The sequence below is a fragment of the Acomys minous genome (assembly GCF_964271855.1).
Source record: "Acomys minous genome assembly, chromosome: 1".
In the NCBI taxonomy this organism is placed as follows: Eukaryota; Metazoa; Chordata; class Mammalia; order Rodentia; family Muridae; genus Acomys; species Acomys minous.
Window position 1 is genome coordinate 30528259 of NC_140483.1, and position 16195 is coordinate 30544453.

Below are 16195 nucleotides of genomic sequence, written 5' to 3' on the forward strand. Positions count from 1 at the left end.
ATCTTTAGTCCCTTTAACAGCTGCTTAGTGTCCTCCTCTGTAGTGACTCAACATCTTTTGTGATCATTAGGTAAGACTTTTGGAAAGTATGAATGGACCTCTAGTTTTTCCTGCTTGGTTGTAACCATCTCACAGTACACTCACCAATGCATCTGCAAGTGTGTTATTAACTACTTCCTGTGTTGGACCTATACAAAGGTCGTGCAATTGCCTCCTCATGGGAACCTGGTATTTGAGGAACCTAAGTCTGTGTTCCTGGTGACTCAATTGGCTCCAAAATAAAGCATCTCTCTTGTTCCTTTATCACAAGAGCTGTTTCTTTTATCGTCTTTTCAGCCTTTCACCAGGAACTTCCTTGGGATATTTTCATAAAGGGAGCATTTAAAAGGATGGAGTGTTCATTAGACACATAAAATATGCCTTTACAGCTGACATCAGAATAATTTAAGGAAGCTGATGTTGAAATGAGCATCTTCAGCTATTGTATTTTGAGGGGCGAGGGAAGGGGAAAAGGAGGCACCTCGGAATTATTGGTTGCTAAGTCATTCCTCTTGAAATTTGACGTTGTTACAGGATAGATCGCGGAGCCTTGTATTTTGGAGCAGAAAAAGTAGTCATTACCCTCTGAATTAACCAAGACTGGTGTCAAAGTCCTGGGAGAGGAGATGAGGAAGGGAAGAGCGTTGGACTGTGCAGATCTGAGACGACAGAAAGGGTCACATCCTCTTAAACAACAGACATTTGTTTCTGAGCTTCCTACTCCTGCACACACTAGACGCCATTCCTCATTGACCAGGCGCGCTCCCAATGCCGGCGCGCCCCCAGCCGGCGGCAAAGCACAGTCTCACTGAGGCTGCGCGCATTGCCGCACCGGCTCCCGGCGGTCGGCCTCTTCCGCCCGGAGTCTGGCAGGAAGTCCCGCCCACCCCGGTTGGCTTGAGTAAAAAAAAACGCTAGGCGCCTACAGTCAAGCCCGATGGTCAGGAGTCCGAGCCAATGAAGTGCCAGAAATGAGGCCCAGTGACCAATGATCTGCTGGTCTGGTTTGGGCGCCTGACCAATCACAAAACCTCTTACCTGGAAATGGTTGATGGGATCTGAGACTGGCCGCCAGAGTTTTGGAGCTGCTGCACGTGGGGTGCAGACTGAGGGTGCAAAGAAGGGGGCGGCGCGTGGTTAGCTCAGCGGTGCGCTCGGGCGTACAGTGCACGGGGGGCTTTCGGCTGAATTTTGAGTACGGAAGGACTCTATGCTGTCGGAGGTGGATAAGATTCCCGCTGCTGCATCCCAGTGCTTCCCGGGGTGATCTGTCATCAGAGGTCTCGAAGACGCAGCACACCGTGGGGACATGAATCTCTTACCTAAAAGCTCCAAGGAGTTTGGCTCTGTTGACTACTGGGAGAAGTTCTTCCAGCAGCGAGGAAAGAAAGCTTTCGAATGGTATGGGACCTATCTGGAGCTGTGCGACGTGCTGCACAAATACGTCAAGCCCAGGGAGAAGGTAAGGCGTGCGGCAGGCGTGGGGCCCCTGCTCGGATCCAGGATTCTGTCTAGCATTTTGGCTAAATGACAACTTTAAAATACCCCTTTAAATATTTCACTTGGAAGCTGGAAATAGTCAGAAAGGGTGTTCTGTCACTGTGCACAAGTGTGGAATAGGCAGCACTGTGGGGGCTTTATTGATGTATCTGTTTACTAAGTCACTACTGAGTGCTTATCAAATTTCAGGCATTGTGCCTGGCCCTCAAGCTCCAGGAACAGGAAGGCGTAAACTGCACACACCTTTGAAAGTGAAAAGTTCCAAGTTAAACAGTAGGTGTGGAAGAGATGGGTGTTGTGTTAGCGGTAGGGAGGAAGGCTTAACATGCAGTTTTGTTTTGTTTTGTTTTTTATTCTCAGCAAATTCAGGTGGGCAGTTGTGCACTTATTTTTTTACAGGTGAATATTGGGGGCTACACACGTAGTAGCAGGTAGCGGAGTGGAGATTTAAAAGCAGGTCTGTCTGGCCCCAGAGCGTATTCACGTCTCACCAAACTCTGCTTTTCCCTCTGGAGATGGTGACACCAGAATTTTTGGAAGTGGAATGGGAGATTGTACCACAAAGAGAGACAACAATTTGGATCTTAAGTGTGGCTTCAGAAAAAATAGCGAAATGTCGTGAGTGGACTCAGTGACAGGGGCAGATTTTGAGTCCCCACAAACTGTAGTTTATTGCCTGCGGTAACAGGAAGCACAAGTGGATCGCTATGGTTATGTGAGGCTACATTTCTATCATCAGTAAAGACGAGGTTGCAACTGGTGTTTTGGATTTTCTTCAAGAAGATTTGCTTATTTATTTTATTATGCATACGTGTGTTTGCCTGCATGCACTTACGTACATTGCGTACAGGAGCCTGCAGAGGCCAGAAAGAGGCTGTCAGATTCCTTGGAAGTGTGGTTGTCGGCAATTGTGAGCAGTGCCTTGTGGGTGCTGAGAACTGAGCTTGGGTCCTCTGCAAGAATAGTAGTTGCTCTAACCTACTGAACCATCTTTTCAGCCACACATGATTTTTTTCCCCCTCCAGGTGCTTGTGATTGGCTGTGGCAACTCAGAGCTAAGTGAACAACTGTATGACGTGGGCTATCAGGATATAGTGAATATTGACATCAGCGAGGTCGTCATCAAGCAAATGAAAGAACGCAACGCCAGCCGACGGCCCCACATGAGTTTCCTGAAGATGGACATGACGCAGATGGAGTTTCCTGATGCCACATTCCAGGTGGTGTTGGACAAGGGCACGCTGGACGCTGTGCTGACAGACGAGGAGGAGAAGACCCTGCAGCAGGTGGACAGGATGCTGGCTGAGGTTGGCCGCGTCCTGCAGGTGGGCGGTCGCTACCTCTGCATCTCCCTGGCTCAGGCTCACATCCTGAAGAAAGCAGTGGGTCACTTCTCTCGGGAGGGGTGGATGGTGAGGGTACACCAAGTGGCCACCAGCCAGGACCAGGCGTTTGAAGCAGAGCCTCGGTTCCCCCTGCCTGTCTTTGCCTTCGTCATGACTAAGTTCAGGCCAGTCCCTGGCTCGGCCCTTCAGATCTTTGAGCTGTGCACTCAGGAGCAGGGCAAGCCTGTGCGGCTGGAGAGTGCCGATCGGCTGGCCGAGGCCGTGCGGGAGCGGCAGCACTATGCTTGGCTGTGCAGCCAGCTGCGCCTTTGCAAGGCTGGGCTGGGGAGTGTGTCCCTGGACTTGTGCAGTGGGGACACTGGGGAGCCACGATACACCCTCCACGTGGTGGACAACCCCACCGTGAAACCATCGCGGGACCGTCATTTTGCCATTTTCATCAGTGAGTTGGGATCGCTCCACCTCTTTCCCTGGAAGAGCTGGCTTGCAGGGGCCGGGCTTGGGTTCTGGTCGTGGCTGTTTTTTTTTTTTTTATCTTAAGAAGGTTAGGTTAGCCAAGGTCTGATGAAAAGCGTGCAATAGCTCTTCAGCAACCTTCTTAGACTTGAGTTTTATAGTCTGTTAATAAGGCTTGATGAAGGGTGAGAGAGGCAGGCAGCGGGCTTGAGATAGCAGGGGTAAGTTTAGACCCATTCCACATGGTACGGGATGAGTGCGCATCAGTGGAGGCAAGGCTGGGCTGCTCGGTGCCGGGCTGAGATATCTTGGCCGAGTTCCATCTAGCATGTCTGCTGCTGGACTTTTCCAGAAGGAAAGCCATTCTGCAGACTTGAAGGAGGCAGTCCAAGGGAGCACCTAAGGACTGAGCTCCGCAACGCAGGTTTTGGATTCCACTCCCAGCTTAGCTTAGGCACTCATGATGATATGATACTGACAAAGTTACCCCCCCCCCCCCCCGTGTGCCTTATTTTCCTTAAATAATTTCCCTTGTAAATAAAGTGGGACTGTAACTCTCTTGAACAGCTGGGAAGTGGAAACTCTCTTAGAAATAATCCTTGTCGTGTGATAAGTGCCGTATGAGTGCCAGCTGTTACTGTGTAAAGACGTGAAGGTACCAGAAGGGTGGAGGGATGAAGGGTTGGAGGAGTGAAGAAAATGTGAACATTCTAACTGAATGCAAGGCGTGGCTGTGTTGGAAATCTGGTTTCTTGAGAACCGAGCTGGGTTTCCATGTATTTACCAACCCTTACGGTCCTCCTGTGGGAAAGAGCAGTGAACGGACAGGTGCCTGGCGATGGGCCAGACCGTCTGGGTCCAAGTCTCAGCTTTGCTTTAGATTCCAGTTCTGTGCTTTTCTTTCCTCATTTGTGAAAATGGAAATAATGCCGTGTTCATCTCGGGCCAGTGTGTGGATTCCATCATTTGTGTTTTAATCAGCTTGAAGTTAGGACTACACGGGAAAAACAGCGCTATTATTTCTGAGATCTGTTTGTTTGTTTGTTTTGTCCTGTTTGTCTCTCCCCCCTTCAGACATTTCACTCCGAGTTCTGCTTCCTGTTTGACGGGCTGCTCCGCTTTTCAGTGGGTCACAGGAAGCTGCTCTGGAGCCGTGTCTAGCTCTGCTATGTGTGGACATGTTGATTGTGGGGCTCGAACATTTCACCCCAGCACTCCCTGTGACTTACTTTGTCTGTTCCAGTACCCCAGGGCCGCGAGACTGAGTGGCTGTTTGGCATGGAGGAGGGCCGGAAGCAGCTGGCAGCCAGTGCTGGCTTCAGGAGGTTGGTCACAGTGGCTCTTCATCGAGGCCAGCGGTATGACGGGATGGAAAGCATTCAAACAGAGCTGTCGACCAGAGTCATGGAGCTGGCCCCAGCTGGCATGCCTCCCCAACAGCAGGTATCAAAACTTTGACAGCAGCTTTCACTGGTTTCTGGAGTCCCACGGGCAGCAGCCAGGAAGGCAGGAGCCTTAAAAAGGCTAGGATGGGGGCAGGGGTGGGGGGGCTGACACAAGAGAACAAAGTGTAATGACACAGATGCGTAAAGAGGCCATGATAAAACCCACTGCTTTGTATGCTAATATAGAAAATTAATTAAGGGGCTGGAGAGATGGCGCTATGTTGAAGAGCACTGGCTGCTCTTCCAGAGGACCTGGGTTCAATTCCCAGCACCCACATGGCAGCTCACAACTGTCTAACTCTAGTTGCAGGGGATCTGACACCCTCACACAGACATGCATGCAAACAGTATACTAGTGCACATAAAATAACAATAAATATAATTATTACAAAAATTAAAGGAGAAAGTTAGGACTAGAAACTGACCATAGGCTGGAGAGTCGCTGTCAGGCGAGAGTTAACTGTTCCTGGGCAGAGAGGAAGGCGAGTCACTATAGGGGTCCAGGATGTAGACCAGGAGTGCATGAGAACCCCTGCCTGTTGTATACAAGGCGTGTTCTCTCCCTTCCGCACGCACACACCCACACATACACATATACATGCATACATGCTTGCACACGCACATGTATACACACACAAAGCAAAAAAGTGAAACTACTGCAGCATCTGGATGTGTTTTTTTCTTTTCTTTTCTTTTCTTTTTTTTTTTTTTTTTTTTTGAGACAGGATTTCTCTGTGTAGCCTTGGCTGTCCTGGACTTGCTTTGTAGACCAGGCTGGCCTTGAACTCAGAGATCTGCCTGCCACTGCCTCCCAAGTGCTGGGATTAAAGGCGTGGGCTACCAGGCCCGGCTTGTGTTTTTTCTTTTTCATATTTTTCAAAAAAGGTTTATTTATGTATTTTATGTATATGGGTATTTCCTCTGTGTGTATGTCTGCATACCGGAAGAGAACATCAGATCCCATGGGAATACAGTTGCAGGTGGTGGTGAGCTGCTGTGTGGGTGCTGGGAACTGAGCCCAGGACCTCTAGAAGGGCAGCCAGTGCTCTTAACCACTGAGCTGTCTTTCCAGTCCCCCACTTCTCACATTTGAAGTGGACTTCCCTGGTTGTTTCCTGTCTCAGAAGTATCCTGTGAGGCTATGAAAGAGAGACTGCTCAATTCAGGGTGTCAGCATTGTAGAAAGGAAACTGAAAGTTACACCCAGGTGTGGTGGCACACGCCTTTAATCCCAGCACTCGGGAGGCAGAGGCAGGCGGATTGCTGTGAGTTCGAGGCCAGCCTGGTCTACAAAGTGAGTCCAGGATGGCCAAGGCTACACAGAGAAACCCTGTCTCGGAAAAAAAAATGCTACTACCGGTTGACACCTGTCTTGTGCCATCTGCCATCACGAGTAACCGACAGGTCTGTTGTGAGAACCGGGACTAAGAACAAAGGTTCCCAAGGGTCGGTGTGATAGTGACAGATGTTATCAATTAGAGATATTTATTTCCCGAAGGCCCAGAGTCTCCAGAGAGCTTCTCTCATCACTTAAGTCTGCAAGGCCAGGAATTACTGGCGGTTAGAAACTATGCTGATAAGAAACTCAAAAGTTGGGAAACAATAATATACCAAATCCAAACCCAGTGCACCGTAAGAATATTTAAAGGTCATTGGACAGACCAATGAAATAGCAACACAAGAAACAATGCAAAAAATAAAGTAAATAAAAGTAAAACCCACCACCACCAGCAACAAAAGAAACTGAAGTCACGGTGGGTGGGAGGGAGCATGTTTAGGGGGAAGTGCACTCTTTTCCTGAGATGAGGAGAAATGCTCGAAGATGAGACTGAGTGGGGAAGGAAGGGCTGCTGTCTCCCTCTGGCTTTGTTCTTGTCCAGGTTCCTTCTCACACATTGCAGCCCTTTCCTGCTGCTGTCTCACTCGTTAGTGCCCCGGGCTGTGGGGAGTCTGTGTGCTTACGGATGAGAGTCTTTTTTTTTTCCTCCTTTATTAATTTATTCTTGTTACATCTCAATGGTTATCCCATCCCTTGTATCCTCCCATTCTTCCCTCCCTCCCAATTTCCCCTTATTCCCCTCCCCTATGACTGTTCCTGAGGGGGATTACCTCCCCCTCTATATGTTCATAGGGTATCAAGTCTCTTCTTGGTAACCTGCTGTCCTTCCTCTGAGTGCCACCAGGTCTCACAATTTGCTCAACCATGTTCATAGCAGCCTTATTCATAATAGCCAGAACATGGAAACAGCCTAAATGTCCCTCAATAGAAGAATGGATAAAGAAACTGTGGTACATATACACTATGGAATACTATTCAGCTATTAAAAACAAGGAATTCTCAAAATTTGTGGATAAATGGATTGAGCTAGAAATGATCATAATGAGTGAGTTAACCCAGAAGCAGAAAGACTCAAATGGTATGTACTCACTTATATCTGCATATTAGCCCAACGGGCATGTCCCACGAAAGCCTTCACTTACCAGGAAACTGCGACAGAGGAGAGGACATTCTAGTGGGACTCTAGATGAGAGAATCATGGGAGAAATGCAAAGTAGAAGGACCCAGAGGGTCCTAGAAGCCTACAAGTAGAACATTATGATAGGCAGATTTGGGCACAGGGGTCCTGCTCAAACTAAGGCACGGATGAGAGTCTTACATCTGCCTCAGGCAGCACCAAATGCAGCTCTTAGTGGCTGGGGGTGGGGGGTGGCGCGTCTCTGTGCTCATTTGGGTTTCTAAAGTGCAGCAAAGCTCTTGAGCTCCATCCAAAGGCCCAGAAGAGCACTGGGCCCAAGAGAAAGTCTTGGGGGGCTGCTGCTGTCCTTGGCACGGGCAAGTCCTCACGATCACACCAAAGCACACAGTGTATAGCGGCACCTATTTGCCCATCGAGCTGATGTTTTTTCTCACATCTCTGTCCTCTTCAGGTGCCCTTCCTGTCTGTGGGCGGGGACATCGGGGTCCGGACTGTTCAACACCAAGACCACAGTGCCCTAAGCGGTGACTATGTGATCGAGGATGTGCAAGGGGAGGACAGGAGGTACTTCCGGCGCCTCATCTTCCTCAGCAACAGGAATGTGGTGCAGTCGGAAGCCAGGCTGCTGAAGGATGTGTCCCACAGAGGTGAGGGGCCTCGGATGGGGTCGTGGGACTCTGCTGGGTATGGAAAGACTCTCCATTGAGGGCTCAGCCGAGGCGAGGACAGACTGGGATCTCTGTGCCTGGCGGCACGGGGCTCCTCGGGCTCTCCTTTCCCAGCATCTGGCCAGGGTGCTGTGGAGACAGGCAGGTACACTTGTCTGCACGTCTTGAGCGAAGCCTAGCTCTGAGCGGTAGGAGAAAGGGTGCTGAAGGGGAAGAAACTTGCTTTAGTGCCTCAGCAGAAAGCGAGTGTGGTGTATAAGTATTGTTCTTAAATTACCCGTATTATCAGTATGCCCGGCTAGCGATCAATCAAGGCACAGCCGCTGGTTATGTTTTAAAATAGCCTTAGATAACCTGGGGCAGGGCAGACATTAATCCTCTAAACTACTTCCCATAGTGGGGCAGTCATGGGATACCTGCCCCAATCCCATGCCATCTGCTTTTAATAACTTCTGTCAAGCTACTTCCCGTCCATAATCCCAAGTACTTGTTAATGTTCTTCATCTGGGCCGGATTTTCCATTCACACCGGGCACGTGCTTCTCCTCCATCTAACCCATGGCGGCCTTCCTTTCCTCCTCGGGTCTTTCTCCTTCCTCCTCGTGGAGGTCTTTTTTCTTCTTCCCAGAATTCCTCTCTCTCTCTCTCTAAGCCCCACCCTTTGCCCTGCCCAGGTGGGATGGTTTTTTATTAATCAAAAGGTGGATTACAGACAGCAGGTAGTAATTAGCATCAAAATACATCATTCCATCTGCCAACATATGAGCTTCCATGTATACATCCCTTTGTGTCCTTGTGAGACCAGCCAGAGACAGGAAGGTGGCACACAGCCCTGCCTCCTCTGTGTTGCGCTCCTGCACTTGTGGGCTTCAGCGGGATTTCGACTTGTGTGCTTGAGCCGCCATCTCGTCCAGCACTGGTCAGTGGAACTGTGTGCTTAGTTTCTGAGTTTCCGTTCCAGGGTGGTGCCCCTAACTATAGATGCTGCAGAGCACATGCAGTACAGTTGGTGTGCCTGATGTCTCTTAAACATTGATTTGTACTTATTTATGTACTTTGTTTTTAAGATAGTCTCATTCTTTAGGCTGTTTTTGACCTTTCAGCAGTCCTCCTGCCTCTGTCTCCTGAGCTGGGATTACAGGCATACGCCACCACTCTGGCTTTAATTTTAATTTTAATTATTAATATGTATTTTAATTAATGTGGCCACAGCTGTCCAGTGTTTATAGTGTTGGCCAGTGAGATCCAAGCCTCCCTTAGGTTCATTTATTTTCCTTTTCTAAGACTTATTTTTACATAAAGAAATATTGTGTGTGTGGCACATATGCATTCATGCAATACAGGTGTGTATAGAGGCCTGAAGAAAGCATTAGATTCTCTAGAGCTCCAATTACCAGCATGTATGAGCTGTCTGGCTTGGGTGCTGGGACCTGAACTCTGTTCTTCTATAAGAGCAGCTGGTGTTCTTAACCACTAAGGATCACTCTTAAGTATGTCTAAAGTGATACTGATGGGGAAACCACTAGTTTGTTTTATTTAGCTGTATAAGTTGTATACACCCCCTGGCTGTATAAGTTTGTATTATTGTGACCAATTTAAAATCATTATATTTAGAGTGAAAGCTAAGGCTGGTCCTGGTGGTGCATTGTGTTGGTCCTAATACTCAGAAGACAGGAGATCGTTGCAGGCCAGTTTGGACTACAAAGCAATTTTCAGGCCAGACAGGACCACAGAACTCTGAAACTGGGTGTCCTGATTGCTTGACCATGCTGTCCTCACAGCAAGTCTGGAAGAAGTCAGATTCCTGAGGTCACAGTTCACCCTTATCCAGTGCTCTCTGAATGGATTGGTCCTTGGAGGGTTCTCATGCTTGTGGGCCCCTCACTTCTCATTTGCTAATTTTGCTGTAGGTTACCTTAATCATGCTGGTGGTGCACACCTTTAATCCCAGTACTCGGGAGGCTGAGTCAGGCAGATCACTGTGAGTTCGAGGCCCTGGCTGTCCTGGAGCTTGCTCTATAGGCTAGGCTGGCCTTGGACTCAGAGATCCACCTGTGTTTGCCTCCTAACTGCTGGGAGTAAAGGTATGTGCCACCACTGCCTGGTATTGCCAGGTTTCTTGCCCTGGTAAACTTTTCTTCCCGTGGGAGTAGTAGTCTCTCTCATGGAAGAATGGATGACCAAAGAGGAGCAATTACTGAGAAGAGACTAGCATCTCTGAGAAGAGACTAGCATCTCTGAGAAGCACCCCATAGCTACACATCAGTCTAATGCTTCTGTGAAATGCAGGTCCTGTGACAATTTAGAGCCATCCATTTAGCATAGTGTTGAGGGAGTAGAGAAGGTGGAGGGTCTTTCATAGGCCTTCTACCCTCTGGGATTCCTTGTCAGCGGGACAGTGTACTGGATAGTAGGAAGCTGATAGGCATGGGGGACAAGTGGCCCGAGGTTTACATCTTACTGGCACCACCTATTAACCATGTGTACTTAATACCTAAGATGCTCAGTTTTTTCATGAGCACAGAGTTGGAAACACGAGAGGCACTAAAGGTAAAAAGTGTCGTTATAGTAATTGGTGCTGAGGAGGTGGTAGTGACTACATTTCTGTAAAAGAACAGTGAGTCCACTTCCCTCCTGTCTGCTCTTACACTCTCAGAGGGGAGCTCCTTAAGGCCCTGTAGTTAATATGTCCAGGGTTTGAATGTGCCTTTGCTGTGTACCGTTTCTGGCCCCTTGGTATACAGTGGTGTATGGTGAATGTTAAAACAACTGTGCTTTTGAGAGGAGGGTCAGATTTGTAGAATTTGCCAATTTCTCTGATATAAATATCCCCTCAGTGGCCGGTTTCAGGCTATCTTGATGATGTCAACCAACCCGCTTAATTAATAGTTGGCTCTCTCATCGCTTAAAGCTCTTGCAGCACACTGCTGCTAGCATCCCTTGACTTCCAAGAACTAGCATAAGAAGCATAGGACTTCAGTAGTATGACTCTCTCATGTAGCCCAGAAGAAACAGAAGAAGGACAAGAAGAAGCACCGACCTGCCGATGCTTCGGAGGACCTCCCACCTGGCCCAGGGCAGCCCATTGATAAGAGTTACCTCTGCTGTGAACACCATAAAGCCATGGTTGCTGGTCTTGCCTTGCTGAGAAACCCAGAGCTGCTCCTAGGTAAGAGATGCCCCTGCCTTCCATGGTCAGAGCCCGTGGGCCTGCAGAAGGGGGCCCGTGGGGCTGCAGAAGGGGGCCCGTGGGCCTGCAGAAGGGGGCCCGTGGCCGCGCAGCTGAAGCAGTTACTGCAGACTGACAGATACCCATAGGCTGCTATCCTCCCTCATCTCAACTATGTTCTCCATTGATAAGCTCATAGGTAACTTGCTGCAAACAGACTGCCATCGTGAAATAGCTGCCTGGGGTATAAGTTTTGTTTTTCTTCTTTTTATTTTGGTTTAAGATTAATGTATAAAATATATTCAGTAAGGTATATGAAGCACACAGATTTTCAGTTACACATAAAATTTTAAGTTATAAATTTTCACATGACTATAATGTTAACTGGACAGTGCATTCATCCCACTGCCATGCGTCTGAGTAATGGATGGCACTTAAGCACAAAATATAATTAATTAATTAATTTATTTATTTATTGAGCTAATGTTTCTCTGTGTAGCCTTGGCTGTCCTGGAACTCACTCTGTAGACCAGGCTGGCCTCAAACTTCAGAGATTTGCCTGCCTCTGCCTCCCGAGTGCTGAGATTAAAGGTGTGTGCCACTACTGCCCAGTTCAAAATATAATTCTTCATTGTAGTTAAAATGACAACTTTGTTATTGAGAAGAGGCTTGAGGTGTTTACTCACAAGTGTCTTCATGTGAGGTCTGTAATGCTGCTGTATTTAATTGCAGGGTCTGGCTTTCTTTAGCGGTTTGTTTCCTTCCTTTATTGCTCTTGAGGTTATGGTTCTCTGTGCTTAGGGCTTTGTTTCTGGTGCTTTAAAGAGCTTGAGTGGATTGTGCCCACTTTGTTGGGGTGTCTGAAAAGGTGGTTACGGCCCTTTGAGTTAAGAGCTGGGTGCGGGACGTTGCATTCATACTGCTTGGTGTCTATGAGTGATTTCATGCCTCTATTTTCTAGGTGAGAGCGTATCCAATAAGTCTTAAGAAAGTCTTGGTAGTGTATCAGCCAACTACATTGACCTTTGTAAGGGACCGTAGAGTAGCATACGCTTCATTGTCCGGACCTACTCAAAATGAAGCCAAGGCCAAACGATCAAATATCTGGAGAGTTCTCAATTTGTAGGATGAGACAGGGGCTAGGCCCTTAACGTGTTTATCACTGGGCAGAACAACAGTTTTAAATTCTTTTTTTTTTTTTTTGTTCTTCCTGTATAAAACTTTGCAGAAAGCAGATCAGAAACTGAAATCCTTGTCTTCTCTTACAGAGACTCCACTGGCCTTACTGGTAGTGGGCCTGGGGGGGGGCAGCCTCCCCCTCTTCATTCACGATCATTTCCCAAAGTCCCGCATCGACGCTGTGGAGATCGACCCTTCCATGTTGCATGTGGCCACCCAGTGGTTCGGCTTCTCACAGAGTGACCGGATGAAGGTTCACATTGCAGATGGCCTGGACTACATTGCCAGCCTGGCAGGAGGAGAAGGTGGGGGAGGGGGGGGCGGAGCGGTGAGGCGGGGGAGCTTTTGGAGGAGTGTTCATTGCAGAACGTTAGTCCGAGGTTGCCAGGCCTGCAGGGGTCGCTAGGCTTCATCTCTATGGAGGGCTAGATGGCTGGCTCTTAGAATTACCTGGGGAGCTGGAAAAAAAAAACAAAACAAAACCCACCACAGGCGTCCCATTTCCTCTCATATCTTCTTGTCACCACCAGGGGTTTTGACATGGCTGGGAGTGCAGCCCACATTCTCCAAGTGTGTAGAAACTTCCCGAGGTGTTGTTCACTTCCTCCGGTGTTAACCACCACATGCATAGGATGTATCATTCATGCTAGGAGGAGCCTATTAAAATCTGCCTTTGGAGGGCACTTTTCAGTTAGTTCAGCGGAACGCTCATCTGTCCTGGAGGAGACTTTGAACTTTGATGGAAAGGACAGGTATAAACACTCACGTCTTCAACAGGCAGAGTGCGCATGTCATCTTTCAGACCTAGCTGCTCACAGCAGATTGCAGAGCGGGTGTGTGTTTGGGGATGAAAATGATGTCGTCCTAGCCTGCAAAAACAAGGACTCACTTTCTTCCCTTTCCCAGCACGACCTCACTATGACGTGATAATGTTTGATGTAGACAGTAAGGATCCAACGCTGGGAATGAGTTGTCCTCCCCCAGCGTTTGTGGACCAGCTTTTCCTGCAGAAGGTCAAAAGCATCCTGTCTCATGAAGGTAAGAACCACTAGAGACTGCAAGGGAAGAAGGGAAGGGGCCTTACGAACCGAATCATTTGGGCCGGAGAGTTAGCTCAGAGGTGAAAAGCATTTGCTGCCATCGCAGAGGACTTGAGTTAGGTTCCTGGCACCCACATCTAATTCCAGCTCTATTTCCAGCTGCAGGAATCCAAGGCCCTCTTCCTGAAGAGGGTGCCTGCACTAACAACATGCACATTCCCCACATACGCATATACACATAATTAAACAATACGATATGGGGGCTGGAGAGATGGCTCAACAGTTAAGAACACTGCCTATTCTTCCAGAGGACCTGGGTTCAATTCCCAGCATCCACATGGCAGCTCACAACTGTTCCAGGGGATCCGACCCCCTCACACAAACATATATGCAGGCCAAACACCATGTCATATATAATAAAAATTTAAAAATAATAAAATAAAAAATGAAATTATTCTTTAATAAAAAGTGCATGTAAATGTGTAGTTTGATTACTTTTCCCAAACTGATTATCTACCAGCACCAAACAGACCATATCCAGCATCCTGGAAAGTCCACCTCTTACCTAAAGGGTAAGCATTAAACTGTCCCATAGCTTAGTATATGTTCTTGATATAGACGGAAGCATATGCACTATATTCTTAAACGTGTCTGCTTTCTTTCTCTCAACCTTTTGTTTGTGAGATTCAGCCATAGTGTTGTTTTATAGTATCCATTTTTACTGCTGTTGACATCGTGACTATGCTACATTCATTTGTCCGGCGTTACTGTTTGGGGTGAAATAGGTAGTATTACCAGTCCAGTCTAGGCTGTGCTTCTAGGTAATGGGTTTGCAGTTATCCTAGATAGCTGCCCAGGGCTGTAACTGCTCAGCGTTTGTGAAGATGACCAGCTTTTGTAGATCGGGCCAATGTGGCACTGAAGGAAGCAGCTTGGTGCCTCTAGCTTCCACTCACATGGTCCCCAGATGACCTGAACTTGGCATTGTGTTACTTAATAGTCATAGGGGCCTGTTGAGATGAGGAACCTCAGGTCAAGTGACATGCCAAGGTGGCATAGTCGGAGCGCCAGCTGCTTGGTACTTAAAACCTGCGTCATCAAGCCCCTAGGCATTTTGCATTTTTAAAGGCCTCTGGTGTATGGGGCTGATCAGAACCTTGATTGCTGGAAATCAGGATAACCTTGGCCTTCTCACTGGATAGTAGATACTCATGTGATGTGTGTATCAAGAATATAATGCTTGTAATCCCAGCACTCGGGAGGTAGAGGCAGGTGGATCTCTGTGAGTTCAAGGTCAGCCTGGCCTACGAAGTGAGTCCAGGACAACCAAGGCTACACAGAGAAAACCCTGTCTCAAACAAACAAAGAGTATAAAATATCCTTGTGCAATTGATAAATTTAACTTTTATGGAAGGTATTAATTACTTTTTTATGCATAGATTTTGTAGGCATGGGGAATATTAAAATATAGGAATACTATGGGAAAACATCAAAAAATAAGGCTGAAGTTTTCTTACACTTCACATATTTCACAGTCTTTGTGCTTTTGTGTGTGTGTGTGTGTGTGTGTGCGTGCGCTGTGTGTTCTCTGCAAGATCTCTACCTGTTTTCTTCCTTCCCCAGTCTCCCTGTCACAGGAGTTTGTATTCTCCCTGACTCACGTCTCAGCGTCTGTGTTCACTCTACCCTTTCCTTCCTTCTCCACAGGCATCTTTATCCTTAACCTCGTGTGCCGTGACTTGGGGCTGAAGGACTCAGTGCTGGCTGGGCTCAGGGAAGCCTTCCCGCTTCTGTACGTGCGGAGAATCGAGGGCGAAGTGAACGAGATCCTGTTTTGTCAGTTGCATCCAGAGCAGAAGCTTGCTACAGCACAGCTCCTGGAAATGGCCCAGGCTTTGGAGAGGACCCTGAGGAAGCCTGGGCGGGCTTGGGATGACACCTATGTCCTGTCGGATATGCTGAAGACCGTGAAGATTGTGTGATCCCTGGGGCCGGGCGGTTCTCTGCCTCCTGTCCGACTGACTTGAGCCCGTGGGCTGCAGGAGGCTGGAGCATCACAGTGCTTCAGGCCTCGTGTTTCTCTTGGTTGCATACTCAGCCACTGCTTCCCTCCTTTTGGGATGGGCGGAGGGTGGGCAGCACCTGGGCTGATTGTTTTAATAAAAAAAAAAAAAAGTCTGGTTATGGGCCGGGCGTGGTGGTGCACGCCTTTTATCCTGGCTCTCAGGGAGACAGAGGCAGATGGATCACTGTGAGTTTGAGACCAGCCTGGTCCACAAAGTGAGTCCAGGACAGCCAGGGCTACACAGAGAGACCCTGTCTTAAACAAGTATGGAAGAACATAGATTTGGTCACCTTGCTTCTGGAGGCTGAGGGAAGCCCAAGCACAGAAGTTACGTTTGGGCATTGAAGTCAGTGAAGGACTCATCCCGCCATGTCTTTGCCTCCATCATGCCCTGCGGCAGCACAGGTCCAAGGGCAGTGGGTCTGCCCACTGGTAGCCTGGAACCTCCAGACTAAGCCAAATAAACTTTTTTTTCCTTGCAAGTTGGCTTATCTCAAGTACTTTTATAGTAACTGAAAGCTGAGGCAGTTTTCAGCTTCACTTCCTATGTGACGGAAATTTGTACCATCGAGGACCAATGTGCTCACCAGTTTCTGGCCTTTTGCTCAGTCCCTAATCACATTCCTTGGACACTCATAGCTTTTGCAGAGAGGTTTTATGTACATAAAGTCACTTCCTATGTCCCATGTTCCCCCTAAGGAATGATTGGCTTTTGCATTAATGTCAGGCAAATGAGTCTGTATGTGAATTAAAAAAGAAAAACCTGATTCATTTACAATCTCATACATACACATATATGATGTACTTTGATT

At 48.0% G+C, this 16195-nt stretch overlaps 1 protein-coding gene across 2 annotated transcripts; it reads left to right on the forward strand.

The window, feature by feature from the left end:
• The first annotated feature begins 1058 nt into the window (after positions 1-1058).
• On the forward strand, positions 1059-15865 carry METTL13 (methyltransferase 13, eEF1A N-terminus and K55). Of its 2 annotated transcripts, XM_084783824.1 has the most exons (8): positions 1059-1501; positions 2565-3327; positions 4585-4784; positions 7715-7910; positions 10932-11099; positions 12368-12583; positions 13185-13316; positions 15026-15865. In XM_084783824.1, the coding sequence occupies exons 1-8, from the start codon at positions 1349-1351 to the stop codon at positions 15298-15300; spliced, it is 2103 nt and encodes a 700-aa protein (XP_084639950.1). In that variant the 5' UTR covers positions 1059-1348; the 3' UTR covers positions 15301-15865. The 2 variants fall into 2 exon arrangements, with proteins under 2 accessions (XP_084639950.1, XP_084639951.1); XM_084783825.1 differs by lacking the exon at positions 1059-1501 and having other exon boundaries at positions 2757-2864.
• The last annotated feature ends 330 nt before the right edge of the window (positions 15866-16195 follow it).

What these genes read in the sequence shown, in the direction of transcription:
- METTL13 (XM_084783824.1), top strand. Translation starts at nt 1,349, where the DNA reads ATGAATCTCTTACCTAAAAGCTCCAAGGAGTTTGGCTCTGTTGACTAC. An exon ending in ACGTCAAGCCCAGGGAGAAG is followed by an intron (nt 1,502 to 2,564) that starts GTAAGGCGTGCG and finishes TTCCCCCTCCAG; the next exon opens with GTGCTTGTGATTGGCTGTGG. An exon ending in AAACCCAGAGCTGCTCCTAG is followed by an intron (nt 11,100 to 12,367) that starts GTAAGAGATGCC and finishes CTTCTCTTACAG; the next exon opens with AGACTCCACTGGCCTTACTG.